General features: G+C 34.1%; 1 protein-coding gene and 1 pseudogene across 5 annotated transcripts in view; both read right to left on the bottom strand.

Moving 5' to 3' along the window:
- The window catches only part of LRBA (LPS responsive beige-like anchor protein), a 549,008-nt gene that overhangs the window by 130,310 nt on the left and 403,715 nt on the right, over nt 1-14,983 (bottom strand). For all 5 annotated transcript variants that reach the window (XM_039875986.1, XM_039875985.1, XM_039875984.1 and 2 more), the window contains 2 exons: nt 6,288-6,428; nt 5,143-5,262 (listed from right to left, as the gene is read on the bottom strand). In XM_039875986.1, the coding sequence (XP_039731920.1) occupies nt 5,143-5,262; nt 6,288-6,428 (261 nt within the window). The remainder of the gene's footprint in view (nt 1-5,142; nt 5,263-6,287; nt 6,429-14,983) is intronic.
- Nucleotides 372-491, bottom strand: LOC120613646 (uncharacterized; annotated as a pseudogene).

Raw genomic sequence — 14,983 nt, 5'->3', positions numbered from 1 at the left:
GAAGACATAAAGTAAATAAACTGCTATATATGTATCATGTCAAATAGTGGCAAATATTGTACAAAAAATAAAACAAAATAAGAAGACAAAAAATGATTTTAGAGAGAGTGGTCAGTTTAAGTTTACTCTAAGGAGGTGACTTTTGAGCAGAGATCTGAATGTAATAAGGTGATGGGCAAAGCAAGTAGGTGGGGTAGAGTGGTTCAGGCAGAACAGAGAACATTTTATATAATGCCACTCAAACAGGAATGGACTTGGCATTATTTTTATTTTTATTTTTTTAGGCAAGGCAATCCTTGGTTGATCTCCGAGATTGCAAGGGCCTTGTCAGCTTACAATCCCTTATTATTTTTTATTTTTTTTATTTTTTATGCCTACGGCACCTAGGTCTTCCTAGGTGGTCTCCCATCCAAGTACTAACCAGTCCTGACCCTGCTTAGCTTCCGAGATCAGACAGGATCGGGCTTGTTCAGGGTAGCATGGCCTGAACCAGGCTTGGCATTTTTGAAGAGGAACAAAAACAAAGGCGTGTGAGGTTGCAGCAGAGTAAGAGAGAGAAAGAATCAGACAACACAGGGCCTCAAGTGGCTATAGTAAGAACTTGAATTTTGTTCTTAGAAGAGCTATCATTGGAGAGATCTGACCACAGGACTATGATCTGATTTACAATACAGAGATTATTCTTGCTGTGCCTATGGAGAAGACACCATGTGGGGAAACAGCTTAAGTGAGAAATTATAGCCACTTGGGCTAGGGCCCTAGTAACAGTGGTAATAACTGGTCAGATTCTGGATGTTTTCCGAAGGTTGAGAAGATAGGCACTGGGGTGTGTGTGAAAGGGAGGAATCAAACTAAGCTTTTTGAAGGCCAAGAAAACTCAGTAAATGGTGCATTCTTTTACTGAGATGGCAAACACTGGGGGAAGAAAGGACTTTTTTGGGGGGGGGTGGGTAATAATTGGAGAATATCAAGTTTGATACTGGAACATGTTCATTTTAAAATGCTATGGGCTAATTAGAATTGAGATAAAGTGCTAGGGATCAAGTGTTGATGCAAAAGAGATCCAAAGACTAAGCCCTAAGGCACTCCAATGATTTAGGGTATGAGAACAAGATAATCTAGTGAAGAAGCTGAGAAAAAGGTACACAGATAGCCAGGGGGCAGTGTCTCCTTATTTCAGAAAACAAGTGAAGAAAATGTTACAAGGAAAATGGATCAATTAATTGTGTCAATTATGCTGACAGATCAAGTAGTAGGAAAACTGAAAATGTGCATTGGACAACATGGAAGTTGTTCATCAATGACTCTGACAAGACTGGCTTCAATAAAGTAGTAGAGAAGTCAACCATCGTCTATAGCAGTGTATGCTAAACTACAGCCCATGAGCCAAAAATGATCTGCCTCCTATTTCTGTAAATAAAATTTGATTGGAACTCAGTCATTCTCATTTGTTTCATATTGTCTTTGGCCACTTTCATGCTGCAGTGAAAGAGCTGAATAGCTGTGACAGAGATTGCGCAGACTACAAATTGAAAAATATTTATTATCTGGCTGTTTACAGAAAATTTTTGTTGAATTGACCTACAAAATTAAGCCAAATATCTTTAAAATATTAATAAGGGTCTTCTTATTAGACTACAACTATCTTTCAGTATCTCTCCTTTTTTCATGTGCATGAGACCAATTAGCAGGCCAATAAAGCATTCTCCAATGTGCAAAACATTTTCTCTAACTTTGTTCAAGTCATTTTCCTTGCTCAGAATACTCTTCTACATTTCATCAATGTATTAATTTAATAAATATTTAATTTAGTGCTTACTATGTTTCAGGCACTGTTTTAAGCTCTCGGGATAACCTGAGGAGCAAAATAGTCCAGAATTCATGCTCTTGTGGAGCTAATGTTCCAGTGGAATAAGACAATACACAAACGAACAAATGTATGTATGTCAGATAGTGAGTGATGTGAAGAAAAATCAAACTGGAAAGTGAGTAAAAGTGCATGGACTGAAGGATGTAACTTTGAATAGGGAAGACAGAGAAGGCCTTACTAAGAAGGTGATATATGAGAAAGGACTTGAAAGAGATGAAGTAAATCCATAAGGATTTCTGGAGAAATTCTTTAAGGAAAGGAAAAATAAAGCAAAAGGCCTTGAGGTGGGAAGATACCTAGAGTATTTGAAAATATCAAGGAGGTCTTCCTGTTTGGCTAAAACAGAATGAGCAAGGAAGCAAACAGTACGGTAAGCCTACTTAAAGAACTGGGCAACACTTCTGAACTATTTACCAGGCAGAATACAAAGCATCATTAAGGGTCAGGTCTAAAATGGAACCATCAAGACTGCATAAATGATCCTATATAATAAAGGTAAAAATATGAATTATTTTTATTTCACAGGAGAAGGAGACCATATTAGCTTTAACTAAAAGCAGTCTTTCAGTTTTAGCATGATTTACAGTTTAAAGTTTGGGAGATCATTTGTATTTCCCCCAAATGATCCTCAGTATTTCTAGAAACTCCAAGATGATACAAATAAACGTCAGGCTATCATTGATATGATGCCATCTGAAATACAATGTTATATCTCAATAAAATGTTTACATTATTATCGTGATTTCTTTTACATTTCTTTTACACTTATTCTTACACATTGTTTAACATATAATTTAAACATGCTTTCTAAAGTGTTAAAATGCAACACTTTTAAAGAGGTAAGATGAACAAAAGGCACAATTAAATCCTCAGTTTTAGAAGGACCAACTATAAGGAGGTTCTTTAAATAGCCTATATAACCATATATTGCATATTTTTCAAAGTATTTGAAAGTAAATTGTAGGGTCCAAATTAACTGGTAATCAATATAGAAAATGGGGTAATAAATGAATATCGTGTTCACCCTACAAAAATTTTATGGTTTAAAGAAATAAGGTGTGTGGGGAGGGTGGTGGTGGTGGTGACGGAATATCCAGATTGGTTAGAAGGGCAAAGTGAGTCCAAAAGGAAATTTCTGTGCCTCTGAACATAATGAAATGATATTTAAGAATGAAGCTATGCTTTTAAACAGGCTCCAATCAACTTGACACTTGGAATTTTAAATTCTTTTAATTTTTTCAAACCTTTCCCTTAACCTTCCTGGTACTCTACTTCTGCATATAGGTAGATGCCCTATATAACACTTCTAGAAAGTGAGAAACTATGTAGCACAACAGCAAGAACTGAAATTCTAGTATTGTCTAGTAATTGGGACTATTTTATTAAAGTCTGCTGGGGCATTCAGAGGAAAGCAAGATGGATAAAAGCCTTTATTATTTTTAAAGAAACAAAAATAATGAGCAAAATAAGGAAGAAGAAAAGCAAAGAAGTTCATGTGGGTTTTGGTTTTTGGTGTGTGTTGTTTTTAATGTTGTAGCTGTTTTGCATGGATTTATCTTTTTTTTTTACAGTATTTTAGGGGAAGTGTTTGTGAAAATAGATCCAGACATGTGCTAATTAAAAAAATCTTGAGAGAAAAAGACTGAGATTTAGGAAAAAGAGACAGCAAAACTACAGGGATCTATCATTTGCACCTCTTGTCTATCAAAGAATTAAGCAGGAATGTTTAGTACTGAGAGAGAAAAAAGTTGAAGATATCTTGAAGATAGCTGAACTCTCTATTACACAGCAAGAAAAAATAATTTTCAAATTCATGATTTTTTTTTTTTTTGAGTGGCTGAAGTTTACTTTTAAGTTTTAAACTGTACATGGAAAACAGTGATGTGAGCTGTGCTGAGGTGGGGAAGGGTCTGTTGGTACTGGTAGGACCAAACTTAAGTACGAGGTTATAATGTGGTCATTTGTTGCTTAAGAAATTTAGAAATAAAAAATTTCGTGTCTTTAATTTGATAACAAAACGTCAGACATATCAATGTTTTCATATCTCCCATTACTTATTGAGTTAAATAATTAAATAGCTTTGAGATTGGAAGTAGAATTCAACAACTATTAAATCTGTTAACTATTCTGATTTATTGTTTCCTAAAGTCCATCTCAAAATTATCTCCTGATGATTCTTAAAGAGTATAACATGTAATTTCGAGAGTATGTCAGAGTATTATTTGTGACATCAAAAAATTCTCTAAGTGTCCCAAAATAAAAGATTATTTGTGCATATGATGAAATCTTTAATAAAATATCTTTGATATACATAATCCTATACAGTAAGATAAGGTATGTGAATACCTTTTATAGACTGTGAAGTACCATACCTAAAAGTAAAATATAACTGTCATTATATTGAATTTTTAAAAAAGTACTCTATAGTAACATACAGATTAGTAGTGTAACTTTTCCTCTTTTGAATCCCACTATCTCATATGGTACTTATCATTTTCTCATATCTGGTATAATTATTTATGTATATAAGTCATGTGTCTTTATGATACTATAAAGAGCTTCACAACCATAGGTATATCTTGTTATATTCAACAGCATCTAATATCAGTACTTTGCAGAAAGAGACACTATGGCATGAAAATAAAATACTGTTCTTCTGAGGGTAGAAGCAAAAGCCTAGTAAGAATTCTATTAGCTACTGTGCATTTTTTGGACTTTTATAGTAGTGAACATAGAGACAGGAGAAAAACTCTTATTTCTTCTCAATAACAACATAGTCCTATGTAAGCAGAGTCGGGTATGCATTTAGAACCAGCAGTGGATAAAAGATGATTACTAAGAATAGAGACATGGGACACTGAAATAAAATGAAATAAGATAAAATAAAAGTCTGAAATTTTTCTCACAGTATTTTTCTGATTATATTAATTTTATTCATTCAGTTTGGAAATCCATTGAGCATATTGCCTTACATCTATACATTTTTCCTTAAAAAAAAAAAAAAAAAAAGAGATTCCAAGAAGGAGGAAAAACAACCATTCAACAACTAAAGAGACAGAGAGAGACAGACATATAGACAAGCACAGATAGATACAGAAGAAAGAGAGAAAGATAGACAAATTCTGGACAGTGGTTCTTGGCCACTTAACTAATGTCTCATTCTTTGAGGCTTATCTTTAGTAAATTGGCTATATCGAAAAAGAAAAATTGTCAACATTCATTCAACAAGGAACACATTAGCAACAATAACTATAAATGAAACATCTCTATACCTTAACATCGGATGTATCACGCTGACTGTTTCGCCAAGCTCTGGAAATTGATGAAAAGGTTCGATCTGCATGATCAAATTTTCCTCCTTGCAAGTTTAGAAAATAAGTTGTGAAGGGTTCCTAAAAGAGTAAGCAATTCAAAAAATCTGTATCTTCCCCCATGCATAAAAATGTAGTTTATAAAAACCTTTATATCTAAATACTTTAATGACTAATAGACATTAAAAAGACTAACGACTAAAACATACTAGGCATAGACTGGGAATTACATCTAAATTATTACACTAATGTTCTTAAATTATTTTTTGTTTCAGAAAAAATATTTCCAAAATTCGGTATGTGCAACATTTTTCAAACACTCTTCCTTTCCAAGAACAACTGATTAACAACATTCAGACACAAATTACATTTCATGTTCTTCACAGTACAGGGAAATAGTCCAATATGTAATTTTCCTATTGTTATGGCTCAATATTTAATTTATGATTAAGAAAAGAAAAATGTTTGGACGATTTAAAAGCCTCCTCTTAGTTAAAGAACACTTAAACACATATTAGTGGATAATTGCTTGAAATTAGCTAAGCACTATAAATTACTTCTAGGATTTATGTCTGCCTGTACCCTTCTAACAAGCTTTAATTAATGATGTGCTGCTAATGCCTTCCCAAAGAAATTACTTTCTAGTAGATGAATCACCTTTCAATTTTACAGAAACATTTCTTGTTTAACCAATATATTATCAATACATGGCAGCCTCGGTGTAACCTACACACATACCTTATTCCATTTGGGGCAACTGAAGTTCCAAAATATATGAATATATGTCCATGTAAATGAAATCTTATTTCTTATTTCAATAGACTACATTTGAATGTAATCCATGTTACAGTTTAAAATTTGGTAAGATATCAATCATTTTAAGAGGCAAATTTAAGGGAAAAAATTCACACAATTTGAAGGGAAACATTTTCAACGCAATTCTACACTAACATATTATAAAATACACACAAAATGGGATACAGAGAAATTTATAATCATTGAAAAAAATTTAGCCTTCAAAACAGATGCTGTTAATTCTTAATTACTACATATTCTCCACAACACTGAATTTATTTATCATGGTTTGTTATTCAAACTGAACTTACTATTCTTAGCAGCCATGCAAGAACAAAACTTGCGGTTGAGTAATGAGTACCATAGTGGAACTTTGGAACTTGATCATCTTCCCAGGATTCATAACGCTCCGCAAAGAATGCTGCTCTTTTTGGATTCAAAGCTCCCACTGGCTGCCAATGGGGAGGGAAAATAACAAACGAGAACAATAAATGTAAGTGTCTTTTATCTCTTTCACTTTTCGAATGTCCTATTAGCAAATTTGAAAATGACTTTTAAAAATATATTTACTATAAGCTAAAACAGTGTTATATTCAGAGAGTAGATAAAGAAACAAACTTATTTTCAATGCAGGTAAAACATACACAAGAAAGTGGATGGAGAAACCCGTCATTTCTCAGTAATCCCAGTTTCTGGTGAATAAAGGTCTTTAGCCCATAACAAGCATTTTCATAAAGACAATTACATTAAGTGAATATTAGCTATATAATACTTTGGAAAGCACCTATAAAACTCTCCTTAGTTAATTAGAAGCAACAATCAGAAACAGAATCTTCAAGCTTGAGGATTACTTTATAATAGGTTCGAAAGAGAATAAAATAAAATGGGGGGGAGGTGAGAAGGAGTGCAAGGAGGACACTGTGAAAAGGGGGTTAAATGCAAACCTAGACATTTCTACTAGTATGAGTAAAATCAGAATTTAGAGGATAAAAACATACTTGAATGAAATATAAAAAATAAATAACAAAGAACAGTAGGCAGATTATAAGCTTATATAGAAAATAATACATTACAGCAGAGGTCCCAAAAGCAGTAAATAGCAAAGTGGTGAAGAACCTGCGCTTACTGGAATGATACTAGTACCCACTCAGAAGGTGTTTTGGAAAATAAAATGAGTCGGTACATGTGAATTTCTACAAACCATGCCTGTCAACATTCAATGAATGCTATTATTTTTAAGATTATCTTTTAGAATTGGGGTAAAGTTTGAATAACAGCCTGTGAAGCCCCAGCGCATTGGCTGGCATAAGATAAGAGCTTTTATAAATGCCAGTTGGTTTCGTTATTGTTGTTGCTGCTGTTGTTATTCAGGGAATACCTGAACTCCATTTATGAAACAGTAAGGAAAATTCTGTGTGATTATGCACATGTATTTTTTCTTAGAGAAGGTATACAGAGTGTTCCTAAGAGTCTCAAAGAGTTCAAAGAATGATGAGGTTAGTTGCTTTAAGGTACAATTCATTCTCACAAAACACTCTAATTTCTAGAAAAAGTCTATTCCTTATTTAAAATATAAGGCATCAATCCACTCAAACTAAAAGATATATGCAAGATTATTTTCTTTAATGAAAACCTATGAGTTAGTCACCTCTCATTTATAAGAGAAAGAAAATATCTCATTATTTGTGGGGGAAATACTAAACTAAAATAAATGTTAAAATTTTGGTTTAAAATAGATGTATTCAGAAATATTCTGTTAGCAATGTTAAACCAGTTTATAAACTGCTATTCATATTAATGTGACCTTAAGCAACATTTTAAATTTATCATTTTAGCTCTCTTTCTTAATTAACTATTTTTTCAAAAGTGCTACTTATAGTATTGTTCCCTTTCAATAGCTTGATTCTAATTAGCATTTTAAGCCACTTTTTACTTTACAAGCAAATTTTAAAAAATCTTTAGTTGATTTCTATTTTAAATCAGTATCACAGTATACTGATTTAAAATGCCATCTTTTAAAGCATTAGTTTCTGCACAAAAGAATTAAATCTGATTTACTAAATTTATACCAGTTAAGAATGGAACTGACTCCAAGAAATCTTTGTTACAGAAGCAATTTGGAATGCCTTTAAATGGATTTTAGTTGTTGTCCCTAAAGACTGAGCCATGCAAAAGGAAAGAAAGAAGAAATAAAATCATTGGAAGACAAATTATGTGAATTAAAAATAGAATCAATGCTCCTTTTGTATGGTTCTGCAGCATATTAACTATTCACTTTATCTGCTCCTATTTTTATTACTTTCCAAATGAGTACACCCCCCAAAATCAATAGTTATAGAATCACATTTCTTGAATATAATGCTAAAACCAATTAAGATTGATTTCACTAGCATCTAAAAAAAAAGGCATCGTGCAGAGATCCATATAGGCAGAACCCACAGTATCGATTCTGGCTGTTATTGTTACAGTTGGTTTCTGAAGCCTGCTACAGGACAGCTATCAAGACATAGCACATTTATTTGCAAGCATATAAAAAAGAAGTCCCCAAATAAAAGGATGTTAAAAAAAAAAAAAAAAAGAGCAGTGGAGCTGTGCAATGACAATGATACACTATCAGCTTACTCAGAGAAGTTACAGTGGGAATACACACATTGAATTATACATTACGCGAAAGCACTGATTTATTGTGGTAATAACATCCACCTCATTAAAAGATTCTGCTTTGCTGCAGTTGGAAGGCTACATATTGTTTACTGCTATAAATTAATGGCAGTGCAAAGAAGACTGTGGAACCGTCTTAACAATAGATCTGTAATGACAGTGCTGTATATCACAGCTTCCTCAGCAGCTTCATAATAAAATGGAGACAATGTATTGAGCTAATACATTCTACCATGCTGGCCCATATTTTTCTGACAACTGCTTTAAAAGATGAGCTGAATCCAACTATGTTATAATGCTGCAAAACTAAGCAAGAGTCTGTCATACACCAAAGTGCATCATAGCATTTTTAAAACATTGTCTAAATCAGCATTTCAAGATATTTATTCATCTCTACAAAAGAACTAAAAGTAAATGCTGATGGCTTCTCTTACTTATACAATATATTAAGAGTATCAATCAGAGGGCAATTCAGGAAAATACCTAGCACCACCATCCTACAGAACACTCTTTGTACAATTTAACTATAAAAGCTTGACAGAATATTTTTTTTAATGATCAAACTGATTAAAGGAAGAAGAGCAAAAATACTAGTCATTTAAAATGGTCATAACTTCTTGAAAAAAAATCAATAAAAAATAGGTATTGATTAGACAGGTATAATTCAAGTTCATAACCAGTAAAGACAAACAGTCCTAGGATATAGAAAAAATAATTCTAAATATTACATAAAGGTAACAAATAGAATTGAAGATGATTTTTTAAATAAAAAAAATCTTGATCACAAGATGAAAAAGTCGTTTGAATCAAATAGAATGATTTAAACTTGAGTATCAAGACTACCAAAAGAAATGTTACATTCAAAAAATGGAAATAAGAGTTTCAAGAGAACTCTCAAACTCTTGAAAATGTATAAATAGCCAAGAAAAATCACTATACTTATGATATATAATCTCACAAATAGCAAAACTGATCACTGTGGTAGAGTGATAAGTATTCTGTATGAGAAACAGTAATGATACCTGTCAGTAAGTTTTGTGCAAACCAAAACTTTCTAAATCAGGTTTTTAAGAGTATTACAATAAAAAATACCTTATTACCTTCTTCGAGAAGTAATTCTGTTACTAGAAAAAGAAAAATACTACACGTAAAGTACCCAGCTCAGTGCCTGGCACATAGTACATTATTAGCGATAATAATCTTTTTCAGCTTATTTGATTAAGAATATTTAAGAAAAAAGTCATTAAACAAGCCTGATGAAATTAGTGGAGTTTATTAGAAAAAAGTGTAATTAAACCTCATAATCCTCTAATGATATATACAGTACTGTGCATTATCTCTCAGAAGCCTAATAGCATGTAATAGTCACAATAAACTGAACTGCTCTACCTTGAGAGCATAAGCAAAAGCAAAATTACTTTTCAAAAGTCCAAAGGGCCCCCCAATTTTACTATGAAATGCATATAGAATGCAAAGCAAATTACAATCGACTTCTACTACATTAATTCAAAGCAAATAGTTTTGGATTCACAGACCCCTTCGAGGGCACACAGCAGACTCATATAATTACTAGTAAAAGTTAACTGTAAAAAGAAAGGGCTTTTTGTAGTGGTGATACATTCTAAGATTTTCTTTTTTAAAATTTCTAGAAATCTTGCCTGAAGTTATCTAATTAAGGATAACAGTCACAGCTTACATTTTGCAATCTATTAAACATTATTATGCATTCTCACAATAAATATGTGAGCTAGATAACCCAATTTTAATAATGAAGACAAGAAATGCCTTGAGTAAAGTAGCTCAATTTCAGTATAAATCCAAGAGACACAAACCCACCACTCAAAATCTGGTCTTTGGGCCATTTTATCCATCTAGAACTGTTGTATTACAAATTGTTTTTCCTAATAACAATTTTCCAATTTCTTACATTTCTACTTCTTAAATGTGATATTTATTAATAGGTTGATTTCAAAGGCTAATGATATATGTAAAGTACTTAGAATGGCTCCTGACACAAAGCAGGTACTCAGTAAGTACAACTGCTTTTAATGTTGTTGTTGCAATTATTATCACTATCATCATAATTCCCCTTCCATTTGAGATTTATATGTGAACTGTTCCGATTTATATCATCCTTTTAGAAGTAAAGTTCCAAACTTCTGGACCATGATTACATTTAGAGTGAAGAAAATGATAGGAAACTGACAACAAATGTATTTTTGTACAGCAGAGATGTGCTTGAATTAACAAACTTCTAAGATCTAAGTCTCAAAAGAGGTTTTTATATATTTCTGTGAAGGCTTTCTTTGGAAAACCATTAAACTACCATAAATGATGAGAAATAGAAGATTAAAAAAAATTCTGGAGTATAAGACTCAGAAATAGGGCGCTTGGAAATGCTATCATAAGGATACATTTTGTGGGTATATAGAGAAGCACAGAAGAGATGCTAAAAGAAGTTCAGGAAAGGGAAGCAAAAGAGCATGACTACTTTTAAGACCTTGCTTAGGATCTTGCTGACTGGCCCAAAGCCATTTGCCAGTGTCATCTTCATTTGGTATGATTAGGAAACTGGAAATATCCTTTAATTCTACGACACAAAGCCTGTCCTACAGCATTAAGAGTTCATAAACAAGAGAGGTTACACATTAATTTATTCTTTCCTAGAGGCAGGGAAGGCCTTAAGACGCTGAAAGACAGCCATTGCAAAGTGAGAGCTAAAGACTATCAAAGAAAAAATTGGTTGAACTCAATGTATGAATTCAATGTTATATGTTATATAGAATGTGTCAGGTTAAATGTTAGCTTCAATTAAGAGGATGAAAGAGAGTGGACTATGAAAACATATGACAGAAAGATGTCATTCCTGATTAAAGAATAATAATTTAGCCTGAGAAGATTACAGGAAATAACTATGATACGTAGACTAAAGGGGCCATTCTATTTGTTGACAATGCTACTATTTATTGGATATAAGTGAAGGTTCTAAGAGTCTTACGTAAATTATCTCGTTATATTCACAGCAACCCCTTAATATATAAACCTATTAACATTTCTAATTTACAGGTTAAAAAAAAAAAAAAAGCTGAGTCTGGGAGAAGTTCAATGACTATTAAAGGTTGGTCACCTAACCAGTGGCAAGGGCAAGATTCAGATCCAACTCTAACTAGATTGACTAGTAAATCTTAGAATGATCTGAGTTATGTGGATTGATGAAATATTGGTGCTAAATCCACAGGGCCATTAGAATCCTTTCATGGGAGGTTTGTATTAAATGTCCTTTTGAAAAAAATGCTACTTATGTTTTTATCCCTACCTATATATGTGAATATCACTTTGGCAGAAGGCTTTATAATTGGGGGGTGGGGGGAGATTTTGTCTCGGGACACCAAAAAGATGCTTGAAACATCTTAAAAAACAAAAAACAGGCAAACTAAAAAGGTTAAGTACTGCCACCAAAGTGTATTGCTTTACTTTCCTCTTGTCTTTTATATCTGTATACCTATAATCAAGGAACCAAATGAGAACCTTTAATTCTGTGTTGCTAAAGCTTTCGAAAGAAGTCAGCAAATTTTATTCTGTGCATCTTCACCACCTGCCCTCCACCCCACTCCCCAAGAGAAGAAAATAAACAAAGAGCCTCTGTCACTTAAGCGACGTTGCCACTGTTAGGAGGTGCGGCAACTATTTTGTGTCAGTTGCAACAGCTCTTTTATCTAAATGACAAGTATAACAAACAGCTTGATCAGCATTTTTACTCAACCCTGGCTTTTAGGGTATTTCTTCATATGCTACATATGACTGAAATCGTTTGGCACTTATCTTCATGCACTCTACATTTTATTTAATATTGTCAAGAAAAAAAATTTCATTGGTACACTACTGTGGCTTTTAGAGTTAACAAATAAGCACTTTTGTTTCAAGTATCAGAGCAGTTTTTAATCCCTTGAAACACACTTTCTTGCAAGTGGCATTAAACATACATTCGCTATACTATTTCAATTTAACAAACACATCTTGGGAAAAAGAAACTATTTCATTTTACTTGTGCCTACATAGAATCTAAATCATTTCAAATGCTCACATTGGTAGATTTAGTAGCAATGCCTTTACACTTCTATTATTCAGCTATGGTTCGTGTTAAGTGATTTTTACTACAAGTTTTTATCTGAGTTTGAGAAAGACACATAAACTGATTATAGTAATCTGATAATCCAATGCCAGTGTTGAGCTAAATATTAGAAGAACCTAAGAGACAATCTTAACAATCCAAGGCAAACTGAAAAAAAAGTCTTAAGTAATTATGAAAATGATAAACACCCAAGAGGCCCATTGATCAAAACCTATCATTTGCATACAGAATCATTTAAAACCATTAAAACCAGGAGTTCAGGTCTAAAATTGTTACTATTGGGGTGATATGATCTTTGGCGCTGCCCTGTAACATGGGATTCTCAGTTCTTTTTGCCGACACAGAGATAATTCCAGCACAGTGAGATTTAGAAGAAGATTTATTAAAAGTATATTTCAGAAGGAGATGAGCCCCATTAAGGAAGCCTGTAGCTCTGTGGAATTTGGGAGGTGAGAAAGTTAAAGATAAAAGACAAGAGTACGCTCCAAAGGAGGAGCGGGTTTCAGTGAAAAGAGCTATAACAGCACAGAAGTGGGAAGGTCTGTTTATATTTGGGCCATGATGTGGGGTCACAAAGGCATTCCTAGGTGACTGGCAGATGAGGTCATTTTGATTGACATTTAGCAGTTATATAACTCTGCCTACTGTGCATGTGCTTACCGAGACCTCAGTCTGTTATAAGTAGATTCATGAACTTCCAGGCATACGTATGACCTAATGAGCATATAATGAGGCTGAGGTTATGGGCAAGTTAGTGTAGTACTTTCTGCACAAGCGTTGGTGGCCTGGTGGCTGGAAGAAACCACCTACAGGTTTATGGCTCTCCAGTCCTTTTTCTCTCAGGATGCAGAAGTGATTTTTTAACTACAAAATGGTTGTTGTCTGAGTGATCTCTGGGTTGTGCCTTCGCTACTTTGTTTCCCTGTCACTCACGTCTGTCTAACCACCTAAGAAGATGGTATCTTCTCACAGACAAACCTAATCAATAGCTACACATGGAAAAATTCTCTCAAAGAAATTCAGAAACTAGCTGAACAACTCATACACATCGAGAAAATGAGGAAAAATCCCACATCATAACAGGTAGGAAAGGCTGTGACACACTCTTGTCATAAACCCAATTATGACTCAGTGACATACAACTGGGAGAGAGCTCCCAACTCACAACTTCTGAGTGAAGGTTTTGTACCCAACATCTAGCACCCTAATGTTTAAAGACTTCTACCTGTGAGAAAGGCCCCCAAAACACCTAGCTCTGAAGACCAACGAGGCTTACATCCATGAGACCCCAAAAATCTATAGCCAAAAAAAAAAAAAAAAAAAATCCTACTGAGCTCCAGAGGACTTGCCTTGGCTATGCCCCCAGAGTTCAGTGCAGAGGCAGTAGACAGAACTGCCAATCTCCTAGTCTTTCCTTGAAAAGGTTTATTTGCATATCTTAAAAGCTGCAGCCTAAGGATCATGCTCCACACATCTAGGGACCAACTGCGATCCTCCTAAGACAGAGAAGGCAGCAGACACCACCATCTCTGCATCCCCTGTAGCCCTCGCCAAATCATTAATATCTCCCTGGGAGGAGCTTATAACACATCATCTGGTATCTCTGCTTTTGCAGGTGTCACCTACAGTATGTACCCCATGGTGGCCAGCTCTGGTGACCAGTGGGGCTTGTGTTTGCGGGTCCCATAGGATATAGCAAACAAACAAGCAAAAAAAGTTATTACTGAGCGGGCTACAGGGGATGCGGAGATGGTGGTGTCTGCTGCCTTCTCTAGTTAATTTGTGCCTTCCATAAAGATATGTTGAAGTCCTAACCCACAGTATCTGCGTATGTGACCTTATTCATAAAGAGGGTCTTTGCAGATGTAGTCAAGATGAGATCATTTGGGTTGGCCCAAATCCTAAATGATTGGTGTCCTTTTAAGAAAGTCATCAAAGAGGAGAACACCACGTGATGATGAAGACAAAAATTTAAGTTATATTGCCATAAGCCAAGGGACACCTGGGTAATTAGAAGCTGGAAAAGGCAAGGAAGTATCCTTCCCTAGAGTCTACAAAGAGAGCATGACTCTGCCAGCACCTTGATTTTGGACTTCTGATCTCCATAACTGAGAGACAATAAATTTCTATTGTTTTAACCTACTCGGTTAGTGATTCTTTGTTACAGAAGCCCTGGGAAACTACTATAGTACGTACACATTTTGGATTATTGTG

This window comes from Pteropus medius, unplaced genomic scaffold (genome assembly GCF_902729225.1).
Source record: "Pteropus medius unplaced genomic scaffold, Ma_sr-lr_union100, whole genome shotgun sequence".
Taxonomy (NCBI): Eukaryota; Metazoa; Chordata; class Mammalia; order Chiroptera; family Pteropodidae; genus Pteropus; species Pteropus medius.
The sequence above is the reverse complement of the archived record's forward strand: the minus strand, read 5'-3'. Positions and strand labels throughout refer to the sequence as shown.